General features: G+C 48.4%; 2 protein-coding genes across 3 annotated transcripts in view; one reads left to right on the top strand and one right to left on the bottom strand.

The window, feature by feature from the left end:
- LYRM1 (LYR motif containing 1) overlaps positions 1–15580 on the bottom strand; it is a 66485-nt gene extending 50905 nt beyond the window's left edge. Inside the window, exon 1 of one of the 2 annotated variants that reach the window (XM_078774201.1) lies at positions 15446–15580. The gene's annotated coding sequence lies outside the window, so the exon portion shown is untranslated. Of the gene's footprint in view, positions 1–14390; positions 14718–15445 lie in introns of those variants that run through there. The other variant, XM_068110654.2, reaches the window with a different exon arrangement.
- The window catches only part of STUB1 (STIP1 homology and U-box containing protein 1), a 60418-nt gene continuing 54799 nt past the window's right edge, over positions 15103–20721 (top strand). The window contains exon 1 of the mRNA XM_068110661.2: positions 15103–15351. Within this exon, the coding sequence (XP_067966762.1) occupies positions 15259–15351 (93 nt within the window). The 5' untranslated portion in view covers positions 15103–15258. The remainder of the gene's footprint in view (positions 15352–20721) is intronic.

Below are 20721 nucleotides of genomic sequence, written 5' to 3'. Positions count from 1 at the left end.
AGTCTGAGGGCCCTTGTCTGGGAACATAAGTAAGGCCGTTAAGGTTCTCCACAGTGTCCCTTTTCTATAACTATTGTACATTTGTGAATAAATCCTGTGGTTTGTTTCCAACCTGGCCGTCTTCGTCCTTTCACCATTGGCCTAGCATTGCACGAGTTAAAACCGCTCGATCGGGTTCATAGAGTTAACGGCATGAGTTACACGACGCACAACCGCTCGGGCGTTAAAGACCAGCGTGACTCGTGCGAGGTTCAGCCCCCGTTGTCACGGCTGCGTGTGTCGAAGGTACTCGGGTCGTCGTGACCGTTAACCCTTCCACGCGTTAGCTGTGGGTCCGGCAGCTGAAATTGCCCAGCAATCCATCCACCACGAGTATAGTGTGGGGGCGGCCTCGTGGACTCGAAGCTCGAGGAGGAGCAGGGCTTAACCCCCCCTCAGTACGTCGACGAGCTCGAGATCCGCAACAATATATATATATATATCAAATGAATCCATTTTTAGTTCTCCAACCTTTAATGAGCAAACAAACAACTGCATGATGTTTCGATCAGCAACACGGATAAACGTGCATCCACTGACCTTTCTGAAGAGTAAAGCAAAACAACTCTATACCCTCCCTTATATAAGGGAAAAAGGGTGTGGGGACACCGAACCACCAATCAATGCCATTCTGGAACACCTCGTGCCATTCAAATTTAAACCGTACATCAAACCCGTTGCACCACTGAAACCACACCTTGGGTGGTTTGGTGTCCCCACCCCCCTTTTCCCCTTATATAAGGGAGGGTATAGAGTTGTTTTGCTTTACTCTTGAGAAAGGTCAGTTGATGCAGGTTTATCCGTGTTGCTGATCGAAACGTCGAGCAGTTGTTTGTTTGCTCACTAAAGCTTGGAGAACTAAAAATGGATTCATTTGATTTTAATCCCAACTGCAAGTCATTACTTAATAAATATATACACACACATATAAAAGACAGTGTGTGTGTGTGTGTGTGTATGTGTGTGTGTGTGTGTGTGTGTGTGTCCTGTCCTCCATTACCAAACCCAACTTTGCATGCAGACTTATCGAACTCCAAGGGAGTACATGAATGAAAACTGGGTGTTTGGATGTGTTTAAACACCCTTTTGAAGACTTAGGCCTTAGGGTGTTCTCATCACAAGAAAACAAAATAGGCTTTACCAAAATGGCAGTGTGCAATCTTGATCAGCCCTCTGTCTGTCACATCGCTGGGTTCTTACGCCAACATTTTGTTTCGACCTATTAAAATATGCCTTGGAAACATGATGTACTCTCATGGACTAATTAAAGTATATAATCAAAATCTGGATTCAGATTAGAGAATCGGACCCCAATACACTAAACAAGTATCAAAATTCCCAGTGAAATCTAAAAATGTTGAGACGTTAGCGATTCTTATAACCAAGTCTGTTTATTTATTTATTTATTTATTTATGCAAGGCTGTCAATCCTTCTGCTCTGTCATCTTAATTCATACCTCCATAGGATAGGGTGTCACTGTACTGTACTGGGATGTTGTAGGAAACCCAACGATTTGAACCATCTGTTTTTTAAATTCCATTTAGATGATGGCCCCGATTGCATTTATTTCAAAGTATTAAAGAAGTGGGGATTGGTGGGTCGGATCTGCCAAACATTTTTGGCTATTTAAACCAGAAGCATCCCCGACTCTGCAAGGTGGTTCTGAGATTTTTAAAAGAGAGTGGGCAATCCATACAGTATTATGGATTACTTAAAGGCTATGTTCACCACTGTTATATATAGAGTCTCACAGTCCTGAACACACCATAAGATTTAAAAAGAAGAAGAATAAGAAGATCCCTCCTCCTCCATATTCAGCAAAGCAAGGGGTGTGATTTGCTAGCGATGATGGTATTTTGAGAGAGACCTGCGGTGCGGTTTAATAAATCAGCGATTCTTATAACTAAGCGTATTGTTACGTTTGTGGGGGAAGGTAATGAAATACCTTAGTGGAGTCAGAATTGTCTAAATCAGCATGGACCGTGTGACGCGAAGAAGAAGCCCACCTCGATGTAACAAAGTAGTGAATCTGTATAGAATAAGATTTTATATGTCTCCATACGAGGGGTGGAGCTATGCTAATTAGGTAGGGCTTAAGGATAACCCCCAGTGTGTAATTGCCCCTGTGATTTGTCCCTTATGTTTTATTTCATCAAAAAAGGCTGCCATTACAACAACTAGAACGGCACACAGTAGAGAGCATACCTCCACCTGGTGAACAGTTTACATTTTGTATCCCACTGATAGGCCATATCTGGATTCGGACCTGAACCAAAATCTAATCGGCTTGTTCTTGTCACATAACGAACTCGTCCACCAATTCATAATTCATAACTCATCCATAACTTTTTTAACGAGAACGCCACTCAGTAGAGCGCATACTCCCGCCGTGGGTTTAGTTGGAATAATACGTTTTGTTTAACATCCCCTCTCCCCAAAACAATAAATGAAAAAGAAAGTAAGCCCTAACTGTCAGAGAATTTATTTTGATATATCTCAGAATTAGAGGAGAAAAACATCATTTAAGAATAAGAATAAAAGCTTTAATGCAGTAAAACAGAAAAAATCTTTCCCAAAAAAATTTCCAAAAAAAACTCCTGGATCTGGAATAATATCCTGAGCTTCACCAAAAACTAATCAATTCTTCCTTATCCCAAGGGCAATCATCCCACCAACTTTCATCCAAATCCGTTCAGAACTTTTCCAGATATCTTGTTCACAAGCACACAAACATACGAACACACAGACACACACACGGACGGACACGATCGAATGCGGTACTCCCTGGCGGGAGTAATAAACCTGAAAATCGCAGAGCCAGAACCAGAATTATTTATTTGATCTGGGAAGCCCATGTGAGGTTTCTTCTTCTTCAGCCTCACAACCCTGGGTGAATATGCGATCTTTTAAAAAAAAGTTGGAATTTTGCCAAATCTGTTTTATTCGTTTGTTAATATACCTCAGCCATTGACAAATCTGGAACTAAGTCTTTATAAGTTCATCAAATACTGACACCGCGAATGACATTCGCTGAGCTAAATGTTGATATCTCTTCTGAGGTAAAAATAAAAAATAAAAAACAGTTTTAAAGCATTATACGTATCAAACGATACATTTTATGAAATTGGGAAACCTAATACACACTTTGGTGGTTTTAAAATGACAGAATATGTCTTTATTAGAAAAAAAAAATGAACATTGAAGACGACGCCGCTAAAAAAATACACCGCTCTAACGCATAACCACGAGTTTAAACTACATTTACAACAAATATGAAAACTATTTTCATATCACAATGTTAAATTTAGAATATATAGAAGATAATGTTAAAAAAAAAAGAGCCCTATCTTCCAATGGTAAAACAATCCTTCAAAAAATTCCTGGATCGGGAATAATATCCTGAGCTTCACCAAAAACTAATCAATTCTTCCTTATCCCAAGGGCAATCATCCCACCAACTTTCATCCAAATCCGTTCAGAACTTTTCCAGATATCTTGTTCACAAACACACGAACACACACACACACACACACGGACACGAGTGAATGCATTACTCCCTGGTGGGAGTAAATATCATGTTATATATACCTTTTCACCCGATCTCTCCATGGTGAAGAATCACTTAAAAATTGAATAACTATTGCAGCCGAATCCATATACAGATCTTCACCAAAATCGAAACGATTAGTCCTCGTGACACACCCAACCTCTCCACCAAGTTTCGTCCAAATCCGTCCACAACTTTTTGAGATATCCTGCTATATATTATTTTTGGCCCTTTCACCAATGGTGAAAAATCACTTTAAAAATTGAAGTAGCCGGATCCGAATCCTGATCTTCACCAAAATCTAATCATTTCATCATTGTCGTACATGCTACCTCTGCCAAATTTTGTCCGAATCCGTCCACAACATTTTGAGATATCTTGTTTACAAACGGACAGACAAACAAACAGACAGACAGACAGACAGACAGACAGGGATGAAAACATAACCTCCATCCACCTTTGGTGGCGGAGGTAATTACAACAACGGGCATCGCACTGTCATGTTGACAGTATAACTCGACATTACGATCGGGCAAGTAAACCCCGCCCCATGACTGCCGATGTCATCCTAACATTCCCGAAGGAAGGCTAGAGTCCGCCTCTAAGGACTCGAAACGGAGAAACCACGCCCCGAGCTTTGTGACTGGTTTAGGAGCATGGACTGATGTAATGGGATGTCATGATTGGTCGGGGAGTGACATCAGCGAGGGACAAAGGGGGAGGCATCCCTCTTCCTCGCTCTCTCTCGTTCTGGCTCTCGTCTCGAGTGGGCGATGTTGTATCGCATGCACTGGTGAGGAGACGTGTCGGAGCTTTGGAACTTTTGCAACGTTGGAGGAGGGGGTGTTGTTGACTGGTGCTTTTCGGGGGAGGAGAGAGCCGCGTCTCACTTGGCGGTGGAAGCGAGGAAGGGCCGGTTGGCTGCTTGCTCATGCCTGAGCATTTTCGGCGCCATTTGTTGGTGCGCTTCCCACGCGTGTGGCCGCACGGACTTCCAACGACCACCAGGCTCCTAGAGGCCATTTGGGATGCAAAGCTGAATGCCGTCCGGCTTAAAACATTTATTTTTATTTAATCTTTCCCCTTGTTTGTCTACGAGTCTGACATCTGAGTGGAGACGTCTCAAATTAGGAAATAGTTTTTACCTCACATTCATTTTAATTGCTTCACAATTATTTTCATTAAATCCTTGATTTTTGAATTTCATTCTTGTATTGTGGATTTTGCTCGTCCAGTATTTGTATTTGTGGGTCGAGTAATAAAAACCCCGTGGCGGCTGTTTGATCAGATAAGGCTTCAGGCCTCTCCCGTGTGTGCCAAAGAGAATCCCGCCAAGTTTCGAAATACGCCTCAAAGTTAAAGCTCGCTTCGGCTATCCGTCATTGGGGATCTTAATCCCCGGCGACGTGACAGTATTTACTTTAAGTAAGGCTGTGATCCCTCCTTATACACTGTCGTCTTAATTCATACCTTCATAGCATATGGAGTCACTCTACTGGGACCTGCGATACTTGTTCTTGTCATGCAGATGGATATTAAGCTGGGTATCCTGTCTGCTAGTATTACTTGGTCGACATGAAAGGGTTGGGGCTACAATGTTCCTTGGCCATCATAAGAAGTGTCAATTATTGGGGCCGGTAAAGTAGCATGGTCGTCGTAACCATGCATTAACACACTACATGACCAAAAGTATGCGGACACCCCTTCTAATTAGTAGATTCGGCTATTTCAGCCACCCATTGCTGACAAGTATATATAATCAAGCACACAGCCATGCAATCTCTATCGACAAACATTGGCAGTAGAATGGGCCGTACTGAAGAGCTCAGTGACATTCAACGTGGCACCATCATAGGATGCCATCTTTCCAACAAGTCAGTTCGTTAAATTTATGCCCTGCTGGAGCTACCCCAGTCAACTGTAAGTGCTGTTATTGTGAAGTGGAAACGTCTAGGAGCAACAACAGCTCAGCCGCGAAGTGGTAGGCAACACAAGCTCACAGAACAGGACCGCCCATCGCTGAAACGCATAAAAATAGTCTGTCCTCAGTTGCAACACTTACTATCGAGTTCCAAACTGCCTCTGGAAGCAACGTCAGCACAACAACTGTTCGTTGGGAGTTTCATGAAATGGGTTTCCATGGCTGAGCAGCCGCACACAAGCCTAAGATCACCATGCGCAATGCCAAGCGTCGGCTGGAGTGGTGTTAAGCTCGCCACCATTGGACTCTGGAGCAGTGGAAACGCGCTCTCTGGAGTGATGAATCACACCACCATCTGGCAGTCCGACGGACGAATCTGGGTTTGGCAGATGCCAAGAGAAAGCTACCTGCCCAAATGCATTGTGCCAACTGTAAAGTTTGGTGGAGGAGGAATTATGCTCTTGGGCTGTTTTTCATGGTTCGGGCGAGGCCCTTTAGTTCCAGTGAAGGGGAATCTTAACGCGACAGCATACAATGACATTCTAGACGATTGTGTGCTTCCAACTTTGTGGCAACAGTTTGGGGAAGGCCCTTTCCTGTTTCAGCATGACAAGGCCCCTGTGCACAAAGCGAGGTCCATACAGAAATGGTTTGCCTTCCCAGAAGAGTGGAGGCTGTTATAGCAGCAAAAGGGTGGGACGAACTCCATATTAATGCCCATGAATTTGGAATGAGATGTTCGATATTCGGGTGTCCACATACTTTTGATCATGTAGTGTATAACTCGTGACTTTAATTCATGGTCATGTGGCCATGTCGAAGATGTCCGAAGCTGTGTCAAATAGTCCATGAGCCAGGTACGAAGTCGGTACCATCTGAGGGCACCTCAAAAAACCTATTGTTTATTGATGGTACATATGAGGACATAACAAAAATGCATGATGGACATTCCAAACTCACAGCTCAAGTTTTCTACAGCGATTTTAATATTTTGATGAAAATGTGGCAAAAATGGCCATTTCTGACACATGGAAGTTGTTACAATATTGCTTATGGCGACCAAATAAAATAATCAATAATGAATGTTGCTTTTTTGTGTGTGTGGTTGTGTGTGGATGTGATAAAACATGTATATTTGTTAAATAATTTTTTTTGGAACTTATTTTGTGTCCATTAATTGCATTATCATTTCATATAAACGCGGTATTATTTGTGCAAAAAGTGAAAATTTGATATGTGTGCAATTTCTACTGGATATTAACAAATACAATTTACTTTACTTACAGGCAAGACATGCGATATTAATTTTTATATTTAAGGGTTTTCAGCTGATATTTTGTTCGTGCTGTGATGATCTACAACAGTTTTTGGTATGACCATATTTGTTATAAACTATAAACTTATAAAATATTTGTTAGGTGCTTTAAATATTAATTTTTAAATGCATAAGCAAAAATATTTAAGATATAATTAAGTCTAATATATACTTTTACAGATATCAGATGAAGAAAATTTATTTAAGGTTTGAAATGTAGATTATCAAACAAAATGAACGATTCTGAACGTTTCTTTATTTTTCATTTCAGGTGTGTGACTGAGTTCAGAATGTGAACATCAATACATTATGGAGTCACCTAGGAAGAAGCGCAAACAATCTTCAATCGAAAGAACCTGCATTATTTGTTCCAAACAATCATCTGAATCTAATGTTACCAAGCCTCGAGATGCAGAATCCCTTAACGTACTGTTGAATGCAGCCAAAATACAAAACTTTGCTCCTATCAATGACCTCGAGGAACATGAATATGACGAACGCTTGTTTTACCACAGAGACTGTCGAGCCAGTTTCACACATAAGAAAACACTCGCAAAGTTTGTCAAAACAACGGAATGAGAATGTTCCAGTGAAACAAGAAGATCTTCTCGAAGCACACCTACCACATCACGTGTTTTAGAGGCAGTTTGCATCTTTTGTGAAAAGAAAAGCAAGTATGATTCAGGCTCTAACACTAGAGAGGTCCTCCTGCAGTCTCGAGAGATGCGTGCAGATGATAAAGGAAGAAATGCAGCTCTTACAAAGCTGGATGATCGTATCCTCACAATTACATCTAGGGAGTTGATTGCTGCTGAGGCTCATTACCACAAGTCTTGCTACCGTAACTATACCAGAGATGAGAAACAAACACCTCCAAATACAAACTCAACTGACGACGACGAAGTGGCTTATAAGGCAGCCGAACATGAATCCTACCTACACCTCTTCATGTACATCAGAGAGACATTGTTTGTGGAGCCAACAGTGGTGAAAATGACAGTTCTGACTGAGAAATTCGTGAACCATATGCAATCATTTGGTTGCAATAATGTGAAATTACAAACCAAAAAACACATACGACGAAAACTAGAATGTGAATTTGGCAAATCACTTCATTTTGTCACCAACAACAGTGGTAAGCTTTTAGTGTATCCAGATAGTTTTTCCTTGGAGAAGGTAGTGGTTGAACTGACGAAGATTGAAGATCGACTGGAGCGTTTAAAGCATGTAGATGATATGGAAAATGTTGTGAAACTGTCAGCGACCCACATAAGAGGACAAATCAAGAAGCTCAAAACAAAACCGTGGCCTCTGCATCCTGATGAACTGAACTCTGAGTACAGTATTTTGCCAGATGCTTTACAAACCTTCTTGAATTTGCTTCTACTTGGTGAAGCAGAGGATGGAACGGAAAAACTGAAATGTGTTGTGCAGTCAATAGGACAAGATTGCCTGTATGCTGTGAGTAGAGGGGCACTTGCCACCACCAAGCACATTCTACTGCCACGGGGAGTAAAATCCCTCACAAGCAATGTTGAACTTATTAAGTTGCTCAATCGACTGGGACACAGTATCTCGTATTCCGAGCTTGAAGAGATGGACACTGCATTATGTCTTCAGAAACAAAGGAAGGAAGCAGACCGAGGGGTTGTTCTCCCGTCCACCTCTCATACAGGTATTCCAACAACACTTGCCTTTGACAACATTGACAGACTCGAAGAGACGCTTAGCGGTGGTGGTACCTCTCACAGGGTGAATGGAATTATCATACAGCCTCAAGTCCAGACCGTGAAGCTACCAGAGAGTAAATTTGCCCAATCAAACGAGAAGAAGCAGACGTGCAGATGATAAAATGCATGACCCGTAGCTCTGGAAGTGCCAGACTACAATGCAGGCAACAGAGAAGGACCACCAGCCATGAAACCTCTGGATATGGATATGCAATCAGCGGTGGAAACAGCGAATTGTAAAAACCTTGTGTGGTCATTGACTCGTCTTTCTGATACCAGAAATCAGTCTATCAGTTCCTGGACTGGCTTCAATTTGACGACGAGAGACGATATATCAGTCAAGAAAGACACCGTAGGATATCTCCCTCCAATCAACGCTCCAGCCACACATTTATCAACAGTACACCAGATCTTGCTTCAGGCTGCCAAGATAAAGGATGAACTAAATGTTCAGGAGATAGTTTGTGTCTTCGACCAAGCCTTGTATGCAAAAGCTGTGGAGATCAAATGGAAACACAACCAACTGTTTCAGAAGGTGGTGCTACGAATGGGAACGTTCCATACCTTGTGTAACCTGTTATCAATCATTGGAAAGAGGTTCAGTTCGGCTGGATTGAGGGATCTAGCTGTTGAATCAGGCATAATAGCCGAGGGCTCAATCACATCAGTCCTCGAAGGTCGCAACTACAACCGAGGGGTTCGGCTCTGTAAACTTGTGTACGAGGCCTTGCTCAGATTAGCCTGGAAAGGCTTCTATCCATGGTTCGAAGACCACCATGCTGAAGATGTAAAGCACCTGAACGAGACCACCAAAGCCATCAGATCCTTACATGAAGATGTGTCCCACGAAACTCTGGACTCGGTGTTGAGGAATGATTCTGTCTCTCTGGTGCTTTCGCGTTTTACACAGTATCTTGATCATCTACGCAGCAACCAAGGGCAGCTGGCATCCTTCTGGATCTCCTTCATTGACATTGTAGGCGTTCTCCTGGATCTCATCAGAGGCTCACGAGAAGGAATCTGGTCTCTCCATCTGTCTGCAGTCAAGAGAATGATACCGTGGTGCTTCGCGTATGATAAGCAGAATTACGCCAGGTATGATTAATAATTAAGCAGTAAATTGGTGATCATGAAATCATATATCAAAATTTCTTCCTCATACGCACCTGCATAATAATATTTTTTTTGCAGGTACTTGTCGCTCTATTACTGTGAAATGACAAGGCTTCCAGAGACGCACCCCGAGGTATACAAACACATGTTAGATGGTGGTTTCTCGGTTCAACTGGGTGACAGTAACCCCTTTGGACGTATTCCGGTTGACCAAACAATCGAAGAGACCATCAATAAAGACACGCAAACAGCGGGTAGGAAATTAAGCTAAAACGTTACATTTCTAGCTGAACAAGTGCAGCAAGTGCACAAAATACCTGTAATGAAACAATGTACTTACCAAGGTTTTATATTACAGGTGGCACGAAAGGATTCTCTCTCAACCCTGGTGCAGTGAGTCGGTTCTACATGACAGCAGAGTATCGCAGCTCATGTCTACAACAACTACGTAAGATGACAGATGTTTCCGAGTCTAGTGTTCATCATGATTTGACATCTTCCCGTATTAAGAAAGATGAAGATGCTGTACAGTCTCTTGGAGATATTCTTGAAGCCAACTGGACGAATCCTTTCGAGACAGGCGAAACCGAGCTCATCAGTATCTCAACTGGTGCAGCTGCTCCACCAGATGTTTCTGCTGATTTGGTGTCTGCACAGAAGAAGGGAGAAGAAACGTACCAAAAATTCCAAGAGGATCGAATAGCGAAAGGAGAAAACTTCTATGAGAAGATTCCAAGGTTGAGCTTGAAGACATTTGACAGTATCAAGCAACGGAAAACCAAGAAATCCACAAACAAGGAAGTTGTTCTGAAGAGTGACAATAAGCTGTTCGGTCATATGGTCTTGGTTGCTTCATCAAGAAAACTCGATATGAAAGAAGTCCTAAAGCATCCTCTAGGTCCTATCCCATGGTCGTTCGCAAACACTGATGGGACACTGAAAAAGACAAATAAGGCAGGGCCACGCCCCGCCCACCGCCGCGGCGAAAACCGCCACCGCGGGGAAAACCGCCGGCTCCACCGGCCTGGCGGAGCCAGCCGCACTCCTCCAGCTCCACCACCTGGTGCTGGTTCCACGCCAAGTTCGGCCACGAGGCTCGACAGTGTCATCCGCCATGCTCCTTCAACAGGTCGGGAAACGCCCGGGCCGGCGCTCAATAGTGGCAATGAGCGCCGGCCGTTCGAGCAGCCTGCTGTTCATAACGGACACCTTATCCGGGCGCCGTTACCTGTGCGACACGGGAGCGCAGGTGAGTGTCATTCCTGCCGGTACGTCAGACAAGCACGCCGCGGGCGAGGGCCCCGCGCTGCTTGCCGCGAACGGGACGTCCATCCGTACGTACGGAAAACGCTGCCTCTCTCTGCGGTTCGGAGGGCAGGTTTTCCGATGGTCCTTTGTCACCGCCGACGTGCCCATGGCATTGCTTGGCGCGGACTTCCTGTGCGCTAATGGGCTCCTGGTCGACGTAAAGCACAGACGTCTTGTCCAGGCCGAGACGTTCAGCTCGCTCGCTTGTGCGCTGCCCAGCTCGTCGAGCAGCTCACCTAGCGGCTCACCGAGCGGCTTGCCAAGCGGCTTGCCGAACGGTTCGGTTCCGGCCACGTTGATCTGTACGCTTCCGGCAGCGGACGAATTCACCCGCCTCCTCGCCGGCTTCCCGGCCCTCACGCGGCCCACCTTCTCGGCGGGGGTCGTCAAGCACGGGGTGGCCCATCACATCCCCACCGTCGGGCCACCGGTCTACGCCCGGGCACGCCGCCTTGAGCCGACGAAGCTGGCGGTAGCAAAAGCGGAGTTCGCTACCCTGGAGCGACTCGACATCGTTCGGCGCTCGGAGAGTGCTTGGGCGTCGCCGCTGCACATCGTGCCGAAGCCCGGCGGGGGATGGCGACCGTGCGGCGACTATCGCCATCTCAATGACGCCACCACCCCCGACCGCTACCCCGTCCCCCACATTCAGGACTTTTCCACCCGTTTGGCGGGCATGTCCTTCTTCTCGAAGGTGGACCTCATACGCGGCTACCATCAGGTCCCCGTCAGGCCGGAGGACATCCCGAAGACGGCGGTCATCACGCCGTTCGGACTCTTCGAATTCCTGCGGATGCCCTTCGGTCTGAAGAATGCGGCTCAGGCGTTCCAGCGGCTGATGGACAGCGTCCTGCGCGACTTGGATTTTGTATACATCTACCTGGACGATATCCTCGTCGCCAGCGCGTCCCGCGAAGAGCACCTACACCACCTCCGCACGCTCTTCGAACGCCTGGGCCAGCATGGCCTGATTGTGAACCCTGCAAAGTGACGGTTCGGCGTCGCCGTAATCGATTTTCTGGGGCACCACGTCACCAGGCACGGAGCCGTCCCCCTGCCGGCCAAGGTGGAGGTGGTGAAGGGGTTTCCGCGACCCCGCACGATCAGGGGGCTGCAGGAGTTCCTGGGCATGGTGACACTTTTACCATCGGTTCCTTCCCCGTATCGCCCAGCTCCTGCGCCCCCTGCACGAAGCTCTCCGAGGTAAGCCGGGCAAAGGCGACGTGACCTGGACCGAGCAGATGGACGCGGCGTTCACGGGCGCGAAGCTCGCCTTGGCTAACGCCACCATGCTCGCGCATCCGGCGCCTGATGCACCGATCGCCCTCACCACCGACGCCTCGGACTACGCGGTGGGCGCGGTGCATGAGCAATGGGTGCGTGGAGCTTGGCAACCGCTGGCGTTCTTTAGCCGGCAGCTTCGCCCGCCCGAACGCCGTTACAGTACCTTCGACCGCGAGTTGCTCGGGCTTCACTTGGCGGTCAGGCACTTCCGCCATCTGCTCGAGGGCCGTGCGTTCACGGCCTTCGTCGACCACAAGCTGCTGATCTTCGCGATGGGCAAGGTCACTGAGCCGTGGTCGGCCCGGCAGCAGCGTCACCTCTCGGCCGTGTCCGAGTACACGATGGACATCCGGCACGACGCGAGGAAGGACAACCCGGTGGCGGATTGCCTTTCCCGGGCCGTCGCCCATGCAGTCCACCTCGGCATCGACTATGCCCGGATGGCAGCGGACGAGGCCGCTGACCCCGACGTCCAGGCCTTGCGGACCGCCGTCACGGGCCTCCGCGTCACCGAGGTGCCGTTCGACGGCACGGGCGCGGCCCTCTTGTGCGACGTCTCCCTCGGGCGGCCTCGCCCCATCGTGCCCGCGGGCTGGCAGCGCCAGGTGTTTGACGCCATCCACGGCCTGTCCCACCCAGGTGCGAGGGCCTCCCAAAGGTTGATCGCCGACAAATTCGTCTGGCATGGCCTCCGGAAGGCCGTCCGCGGCTGGGCCAGGACGTGCCTCGCGTGCCAGCGCGCCAAGGTGCACCGGCACACCCAGGCCCCGTTGGCCCCATTTACGGTGCCGGAACACCGGTTTGACCACATCCACGTGGACCTGGTGGGACCTCTGCCCCCCTCGCGGGGTTTCAGCCACGTCCTCATCATGGTGGACCGCACCACCCGGTGGCCGGAGGCCGTGCCCTTGGCGTCGACGACAGCGGCGGACGTCGCGCAGGCTTTCATCGCCACCCGGGTCGCCCGGTTCGGCGCCCCCTCAGACATCTCGTCCGACCGCGGCCCCCAGTTCACCTCGGAGCTCTGGGGGGCGGTCGCGCAGGGGTTCGGGGTCTGGCTGCACCGAACCACGGCCTACCACCCCCAGGCTAACGGCCTGTGTGAGCGATTTCACCGCTCATTGAAGGCCGCGTTCCGGGCCACCCTCCGCGACAGCGGCTGGGTCAACAGGCTCCCCTGGGTCCTGCTGGGCCTCCGGACGGCGCCCAAGGAGGACCTGCGCGCATCCGCGGCGGAGTTGGTCTTCGGGCAACCGCTGCGGGTGCCGGGCGAGTTCCTCCCCGACTCCACGGCACCATGGTCCGCGGCACAGCAGCGCTCCGCTCTGCAGGAGACCGCCCAGAGGTTCGCCCCGGTGCCAACGGCACGCCACGGGCACCCACCGACGCACGTCGCCCCGGAGCTTCGCACGGCGGAGTACGTCTTCGTCCGCCACGATGCCCACCGGACACCACTGCGGCCCCCGTACGACGGGCCTTTCCGCGTGCTGGAGACCGGGGTGAAGCACTTCACCCTGGATATCGGCGGTACTCCTGACCACGTTTCTGTGGACCGCCTCAAGCCGGCCCACCTCGACGTGGACCATCCACCGCCAGTGGCCCGACCCCCGCGTCGGGGCCGCCCCCCGGTCCTGCACCCATCCCAGGGGCAGCCGGAGGCATCCCAGATGGCATCCCTGCATCCCAGACGCCGCCAGTCGCCAAGGGGCGCTTCGGCTGGGTCATCCGTTTGCCCCGCAAACTGACCCTTCAGGTGCGCGGGGATTCTGGGGGGGCGCGTGTGGCGGACACGAAAGCACTGACGTGGTGACATCACCCCGCACACCAAGTGGGGGTGGGCCACGCCCGGGAGAGAGGCGTGGCCTCACGATATACACGGGGCGCGCAGCCCTGAGCAGCTCAGTGTTACAGTGAGCTCTTGAATAAAGACTCTTACAAGTTACCGCGTTGTCCGCTTCCTCCTTGCTCACAAGCAGCGCGCGTAACGCCGCGCTTTAATATATATATTTATCATATACATATAGACAATAAATCTATCATTTAAAAATCCGGTTTATTTCGAGAACAATGTGATTTATAAAAGAAAAATAAACGGACAAGTCAGCCGAAAAGGATCGCTGTGCCGCACTGACCTATCAGCAGTTCAGGATTGATGAGCATTTAACAACCAGCAACAGCAAACCGATTCAATGAACCGAATCGTCCAATCCGCGGAAGCAGATTCGCCCCATAAAAAGTGACGTCACATGAAATACTCAAAATATTTCTAACGCCACTGCATAAGCCACATTTGTTTCGTCTTCGCGCAAATGCAGTTAATAAAAGAGAACGTAATTTTGAATTGTATTCGTAAAAATAATAACCTCTTTTTTCATGTAATCTATTTTGAGCGACACTGGCATAAACGTTAACGGGTTTGTTCCATTGCGGTTACCAATCGCAAGCCAAGTGGCTTAAGCACTCAAACGTTTACAAGCAAGAACTCCAACGAACTGTTTAAAATTAACTTTTGGCTTGGCAAGCGATAGCGACCTGATTGGTAGTGGGAGGAAACCCCAGGGGTTGTATTAATTTTAAAAATGAGAAGACAGCCCAGAACTGCAGAACCTTCATATATACATATATGATTTCATACTTTAAGACAAGCCCAAACTATTGCCGCGAGTTGTTGTCTTTTTTAACCTAGTCGTTGTTTGTGCGGTGTTTAACGGACATGGCAATGTAGGTTACGATGGTGGTTTCTGATTTTTCTGTTTTTTTTTGTTAAAATCCGTCGTTTTCTTCTCTTGAACCTCATACTTGTGCAACAAAATATTCTGTCATTGTTTGTTGAAAGCCTTTATCACCAAAGACTAGTTGACAATTGAAGTTATCTTGACATGACGGAGGTTAAGCGGAACGCGGATATAGCGTCAAGTTAAACATTCATCTGTAGCGGTTAATATCGGGCAGGTTGAGCTTGGGGTTTTCGGTTAACCTTATTAATCGTTGGAGGGAAATATGACGACTGCGCAAGAACTTAAAGAGCAGGGAAACCGATTCTTCTCGGGAAGGAAGTATGACGATGCAGTCCAGTGCTACAGCAAGGCCATCGTGAGTTGTGTTAATTAGAGATGTGGAGATTAATGTGTGTCCATGTATATCGATAAATGATCTCAAACACAAACAGTAACACATGACCCGAAACGTGCCGCCACACGACGTCGCATCTCCCAGTCCCTGTCTTCCAATTCCATGCCAACGGCGTCGCAACACCTCTCACGCATCGTCCTGACGTGTTGAGGAAACCTCTATGGATTTGAAGATTTGTACCGAAAATGTTTTTGTAGTGAGTCACAAAACCCTCCGCTCCTTATTACTATTACTTATTAGTATTACTTCATGCCCTGCAGGGGTTCTCCCTTTGGTATCTCATATGCTTGCTTGCCCGCCTCCTCAACCCCTCCTCCTCAACCCCTCCCACTCGACCCCTCCCCTCGACTACCCTCAATGTTCTCGACCCCTCCTCTCGACCACCCTCAACTTCCTCGACTTCTCCCCCTCGACCCAACTCTCCTCCCATCCTCAACCTCCTCGACTTCTCCCCCTCGACCCACTCCCCTCGACCACCCTCAACTTCCTCGACTTGTCCCCCTCGACCCACTCCCCTCGACCACCCTCAACTTCCTCGACTTGTCCCCCTCGACCCACTCCCCTCGACCACCCTCAACGTCCTCGACTTCTCCCCTCATCCCCTTCCCCTCGACCCCCTCCCCTCATCCCCCCCCCTCGAACCCCCCCCCCCCTCATCCCCCCCCCTCGAACCCCCCCCTCCTCGACCCTTTCCCGTCACCTCCCTCAATGCCCCCAACCCCCCTCTTGACCGCCTCCTCGACCCCTCCCCTCGACTACCCTCAACGACCTTGACCCCTCCCCTCGACCACCCCCAACTTCCTCGACTTCTCCCCCTCGACCCACTCCCCTCGACCACCCTCAACTTCCTCGACCCACTCCCCTCGACCACCCTCAACGTCCTCGACTTCTCCCCTCATCCCCTTCCCCTCGACCCCCTCCCCTCATCCCCTTCCCCTCGAACCCCCTCCTCGACCCTTTCCCGTCACCTCCCTCAATGCCCCCAACCCCCCTCTTGACCACCTCCTCGACCCCTCCCCCCCGACCCCTTCCCCCCGGCCCCTTCCCCCCGATCCCCGACCCTCTCCCCCCTTCCCCCCGACCCTCTCCCCTCTTCCCCCCGACCCCTTCCCCTCGACCCACCCCCATTCTATCCTTTAATTATTCAATTTAAATTTTGGACATGAACATCTTTGACCTTTGCTTGATTATCGTGTCACGTATTCCTTACTTGAAAATTCCCTGATAGGTAGCCTATGTAAACCAGGTAATTACCCCGTACTGCACGGAATGAAAAGCGGGTTAGAGTTGGACGCCTACATACGCTGCATTTGCATTTTCTTGCATTTATTTTCTCGGCAACCGTTGGTCTGATTGACACAATTTTTACCATAGTATGCGTCGACTCATGCAGATATTTTACTGATAATTATGACGTCACACATCACGTGATACGGCGCTGTCTTGGAAAAACAAACTTTGAACCTCTGTCTCCGAAACCACTCCATGTAAAAAAATTGAAACATGGGTCATTGTAAAGAACACCGCATGGGGAATAAGTGTTGGTGATGACGTCATTGGTGCCTTCATTATGACGTCATAATTCGACAAGTACAACGCTTGGTCTGATCAGTTTGAAATTTATTGAGCGTGATGTGGGCTTTGCAACAATTATATTGGAGAATGTAAATTTATGGCGTCATCTATCACGTGGTCTGGTAGCCACATTGGATCAAAGAAAAAAAAAAAAAAACCCCATTAAAAAAAACAAAAACAGAAGGGTTGGCTTGTGCCAAGTCAACTGCACGGGTAAGTATTTTATAAATACCATCTAGTCTAAGGATGGTAGTTGTTTTTATTATTAAACATTAATATCATGCATTTTGTGAGAAGTCTAGACTTTGCTCAACCCATAAGACCCTTTTAAAAGGCCTGGTTTACTCGGCTTGCCATGCTCTCGCTATTTTTGATACATAACTCCACCCTACCAGAATTTTGCGACCTGTTCGTGCTCTTAAATCTGTGGTCGTTTTGTGCAGAAAAGCAAAGTGTTTTGAGCATGATTAGTTCCCTCCTTTTCTCCTCATCTATTTGTGAGTTTTCAAATCCATTACATGAACAACATGTGCACGGGTACGGTTCGGGGTGACGGATTACACAGGGTGGTTGTGCACTGCCTGGTTGATGTCCTTGAGGGAAGAGTGGGAAAAGAACGGCCTCTGGAACATGGTTCCATGGACAAGAGAAGCGACAAAGAAATGAGTTGAGATGTGCAGTCAGCCTGGATTTTGACAAGTTCAACCAGGATGGGGTTAGGAGACGAACACATGCATCCTGGAGTTGCTGTGGAGGATCGGTGGACTGAGTGAACAGAGGGCAGGGCCGTTTTATTGATTTGGCAAGAGGGTCAGTTGGACAGGGCCCATCGCCATCTTAGGTCAACTGCGTGAGCGAGAGAGGGAGAGCGCGCGCTATGTGGTCGGGTGGTGCAAGTGGAAATACCTAACGCATGTACCTACCGTTGGATGTGTCCGTGCCTGAAGGGGAGAGCATTCCTTCTCAAAATTGAAGCACTTAAAGTCAGATTTGCATTCTACAATGCAAGAACAACGCTTTTATGCTTTGATCTCAATCGAGAGTGGCATTTTGAAACTGATTACAACAACACAACATGCATTTTAAAAGGCCATTTTCCCTACTAGAGCGGGGGTTAGCCTTGCGGTCCCCATGACAATCTTCTCCATTTTTCCCTATTTTCTGCATCTCTCCTTGTCCATCTCCATCTCCCCTTGCCCACATTTCTTCTTCGACCATCTTTAGCCAAGTCTTTCTCGGTCTTCCCCGTCCTCTACTTCCTTCCACATTCATTTCCATCACTCTTCTCAACCAGTCACTTTCATCCTTCCTCAACACATGACCAAACCATCTCAACCTGTTCCTCTTCACAGCATCAATCACAGGCTCTATTCCCATCATCTTTCGCAATTCATCATTTGTCTTCCTCTCTCTCAACGCTACTCCGCACATCCGTCGAACCATTCGCATTTCCACCCTTTCCAACCTTCGTTGCTGCTTTACGTTCATTACCCATGTCTCGCTCCCATAAACAATAACACTTCTCACACATGCAGCATACACCTTTCCCTTCAGCTTCAACGACACTCCCCTCATCATCAGCACGCCACTCAGTTCCCGAAATTTCTTCCATGCACATCTCACTCGAGCAACCGTTGCCGAGTCTGATCCACCTTCTCCATTCAGCATGTCTCCGAGGTAGCAAAATGTTTTCACACCTTCCAGCTTCACGCCGTCTCCAAGATCCAACTCAACATTTCCTCCATCTGCAGCTCCCTCTGTGTACACCTTACATTTGAATGTAGCTGCCACACTGGTTAATGACCCTCTCAGACCACTACATTTTTGATGAACCCACTCAGCGCACATTGTACATTGAATGGAGTTCACTCCGACACCCTTCCCACACACAGCACAGGGCCACTTCCCAGTTCTTTCCACCTCACCACATGCTTTACCACTTGCCGTCACCTTCGTCTTTCCGATATTCACCTTCAGACCTTTTGTCTCCATACATTCCTTCCACTTGTTCATCTTTTCCTTCAGTCCATCCATACTTTCTGCAATCAACACCAGATCATCTGCATACAACAACTCCCACGGTAAACCCTCCTTTACGTTCTGAGCCAGCACCTCCATCACAGCTACAAATAGTAGTGGACTTAGTACCGACCCCTGATGCACTCCCACCTTCACCTCAAACTCACCACTGTTCCCGTCCTTCGTCCTTACAGCTGTGCGCGCTCTTTTGTACATTGCCATCACTACTCTGATCAACCATTCCTCCACTCCTAACTTCCTCAATGCCCATGTCAATACTTTGCGTGGAACCCGATTGAATGCTTTCTCCAGATCAACAAACCCAAGAAACAACTTCTTCCTCTTCTCCATGTACTTCTCCTGCAACTGCCTCACAATGAAAAGCGCGTCTGTCGTCCCTCTTCCTGGCATGAATCCAAACTGCATTTCGTCGATCTTCACTTTCTTCCTTATCCTCCTCTCCAACACCCTTTCCAATACCTTCATTCCATGCTCCAATAACTTTATCGCTCGGTACGAGCCACACTCCAGAGGGTCACCTTTCCCCTTGTATAGAGGGACGAGGGTACTCAGTTCCCAAGCCACTGGAATGCGGCCTTCTTTCACCACCAGATTACAGATCTCTGTCATTCTCGTCACACCCCAACTTCCTGCTGCCTTCAGCATATCTCCCAGAACTCCCGTCGGCCCTCCAGCTTTTCTACCCTTCATTGCTTTTATCGCTTCCTCAACTTCCTTCTCAGTTATCTTCTCTGCCGGTCCTAAAACTGGGTTACTCTCTATGTTGCCATCCCATTCATTCTCTGTATTCAACAGCATTTCCATATATCTTTTCCATCTTCCTTTAATTCCATCTGGGTCGACAACGATTTGTCCCACTTCATCCTTCAAGCAACTCACCCCCATCACATCACACCTCTCTTTCGCTATCTGCTTTGCAATCCTGAATCCTGCTTTCTGACCCTCTTCCGAATCCAAGCGTTCTCCGAACATTTTCCTACATGCCTCCTGTGCCTTTGCTACCTCTTTCTTTGCAGCCTTCCTGGCTGCCTTATAACTTTCATGCTCTGCTGTTTCTGCTCCCGTACCCTTCGCCTTCTGCCACTCCTTGAACTTCTTCCTCTTCTCGTCAATCCTCTTTCAAACTTCATCATCCCACCACCATGTTTCCGAGTGACTCGGTGGTCCTTTTGTCCATCCACATACCTCACCAACGGCTCCCAACAGACTAGCTTTCATTGACATCCAACCACTTTCAAGCTCAACCACATCATCCTCGACCCTACTCAGCCTCTCTTTTAATGCCTCCCTTACTGTCACCTCTTTCAACCTCCACACCTTCATTCTCGGTTGGTACTTCAGCCGCCGAGCTCTCTTCGCACCTTTCACCCTTATGTCGCAGACAACCAAGTGGTGCTGTGAAACAGCCTCCTCCCCCGGGATCACCTTTGTGTCCCGGAGGTGCCCCCATCTCGCCTACGCACCATCAGGTCGTCAACAGTTGTCGTCGACCCACCTGACGTGTATGTAACAAGCTTATTATCCTCTTTCTGGAACTGAGTATTACAAATCAACAAATCAGCTCCATCAGCAAACTCCAAAATCCTTTCACCTTCTCCATTTCTCACACCATATCCGTAACCCCCATGAACTCCGTCAAAACCATCCATACTCCTTCCCACATGTCCATTTAGGTCTCCTCCTACCACAACAACTTCCTAATCTTTCACGTTTTCC

Source organism: Myxine glutinosa, chromosome 3 (assembly GCF_964187855.1).
Source record: "Myxine glutinosa chromosome 3, kmMyxGlut1.1, whole genome shotgun sequence".
Taxonomy (NCBI): domain Eukaryota; kingdom Metazoa; phylum Chordata; class Myxini; order Myxiniformes; family Myxinidae; genus Myxine; species Myxine glutinosa.
This window is presented reverse-complemented; position numbering and strand designations above follow the sequence as displayed.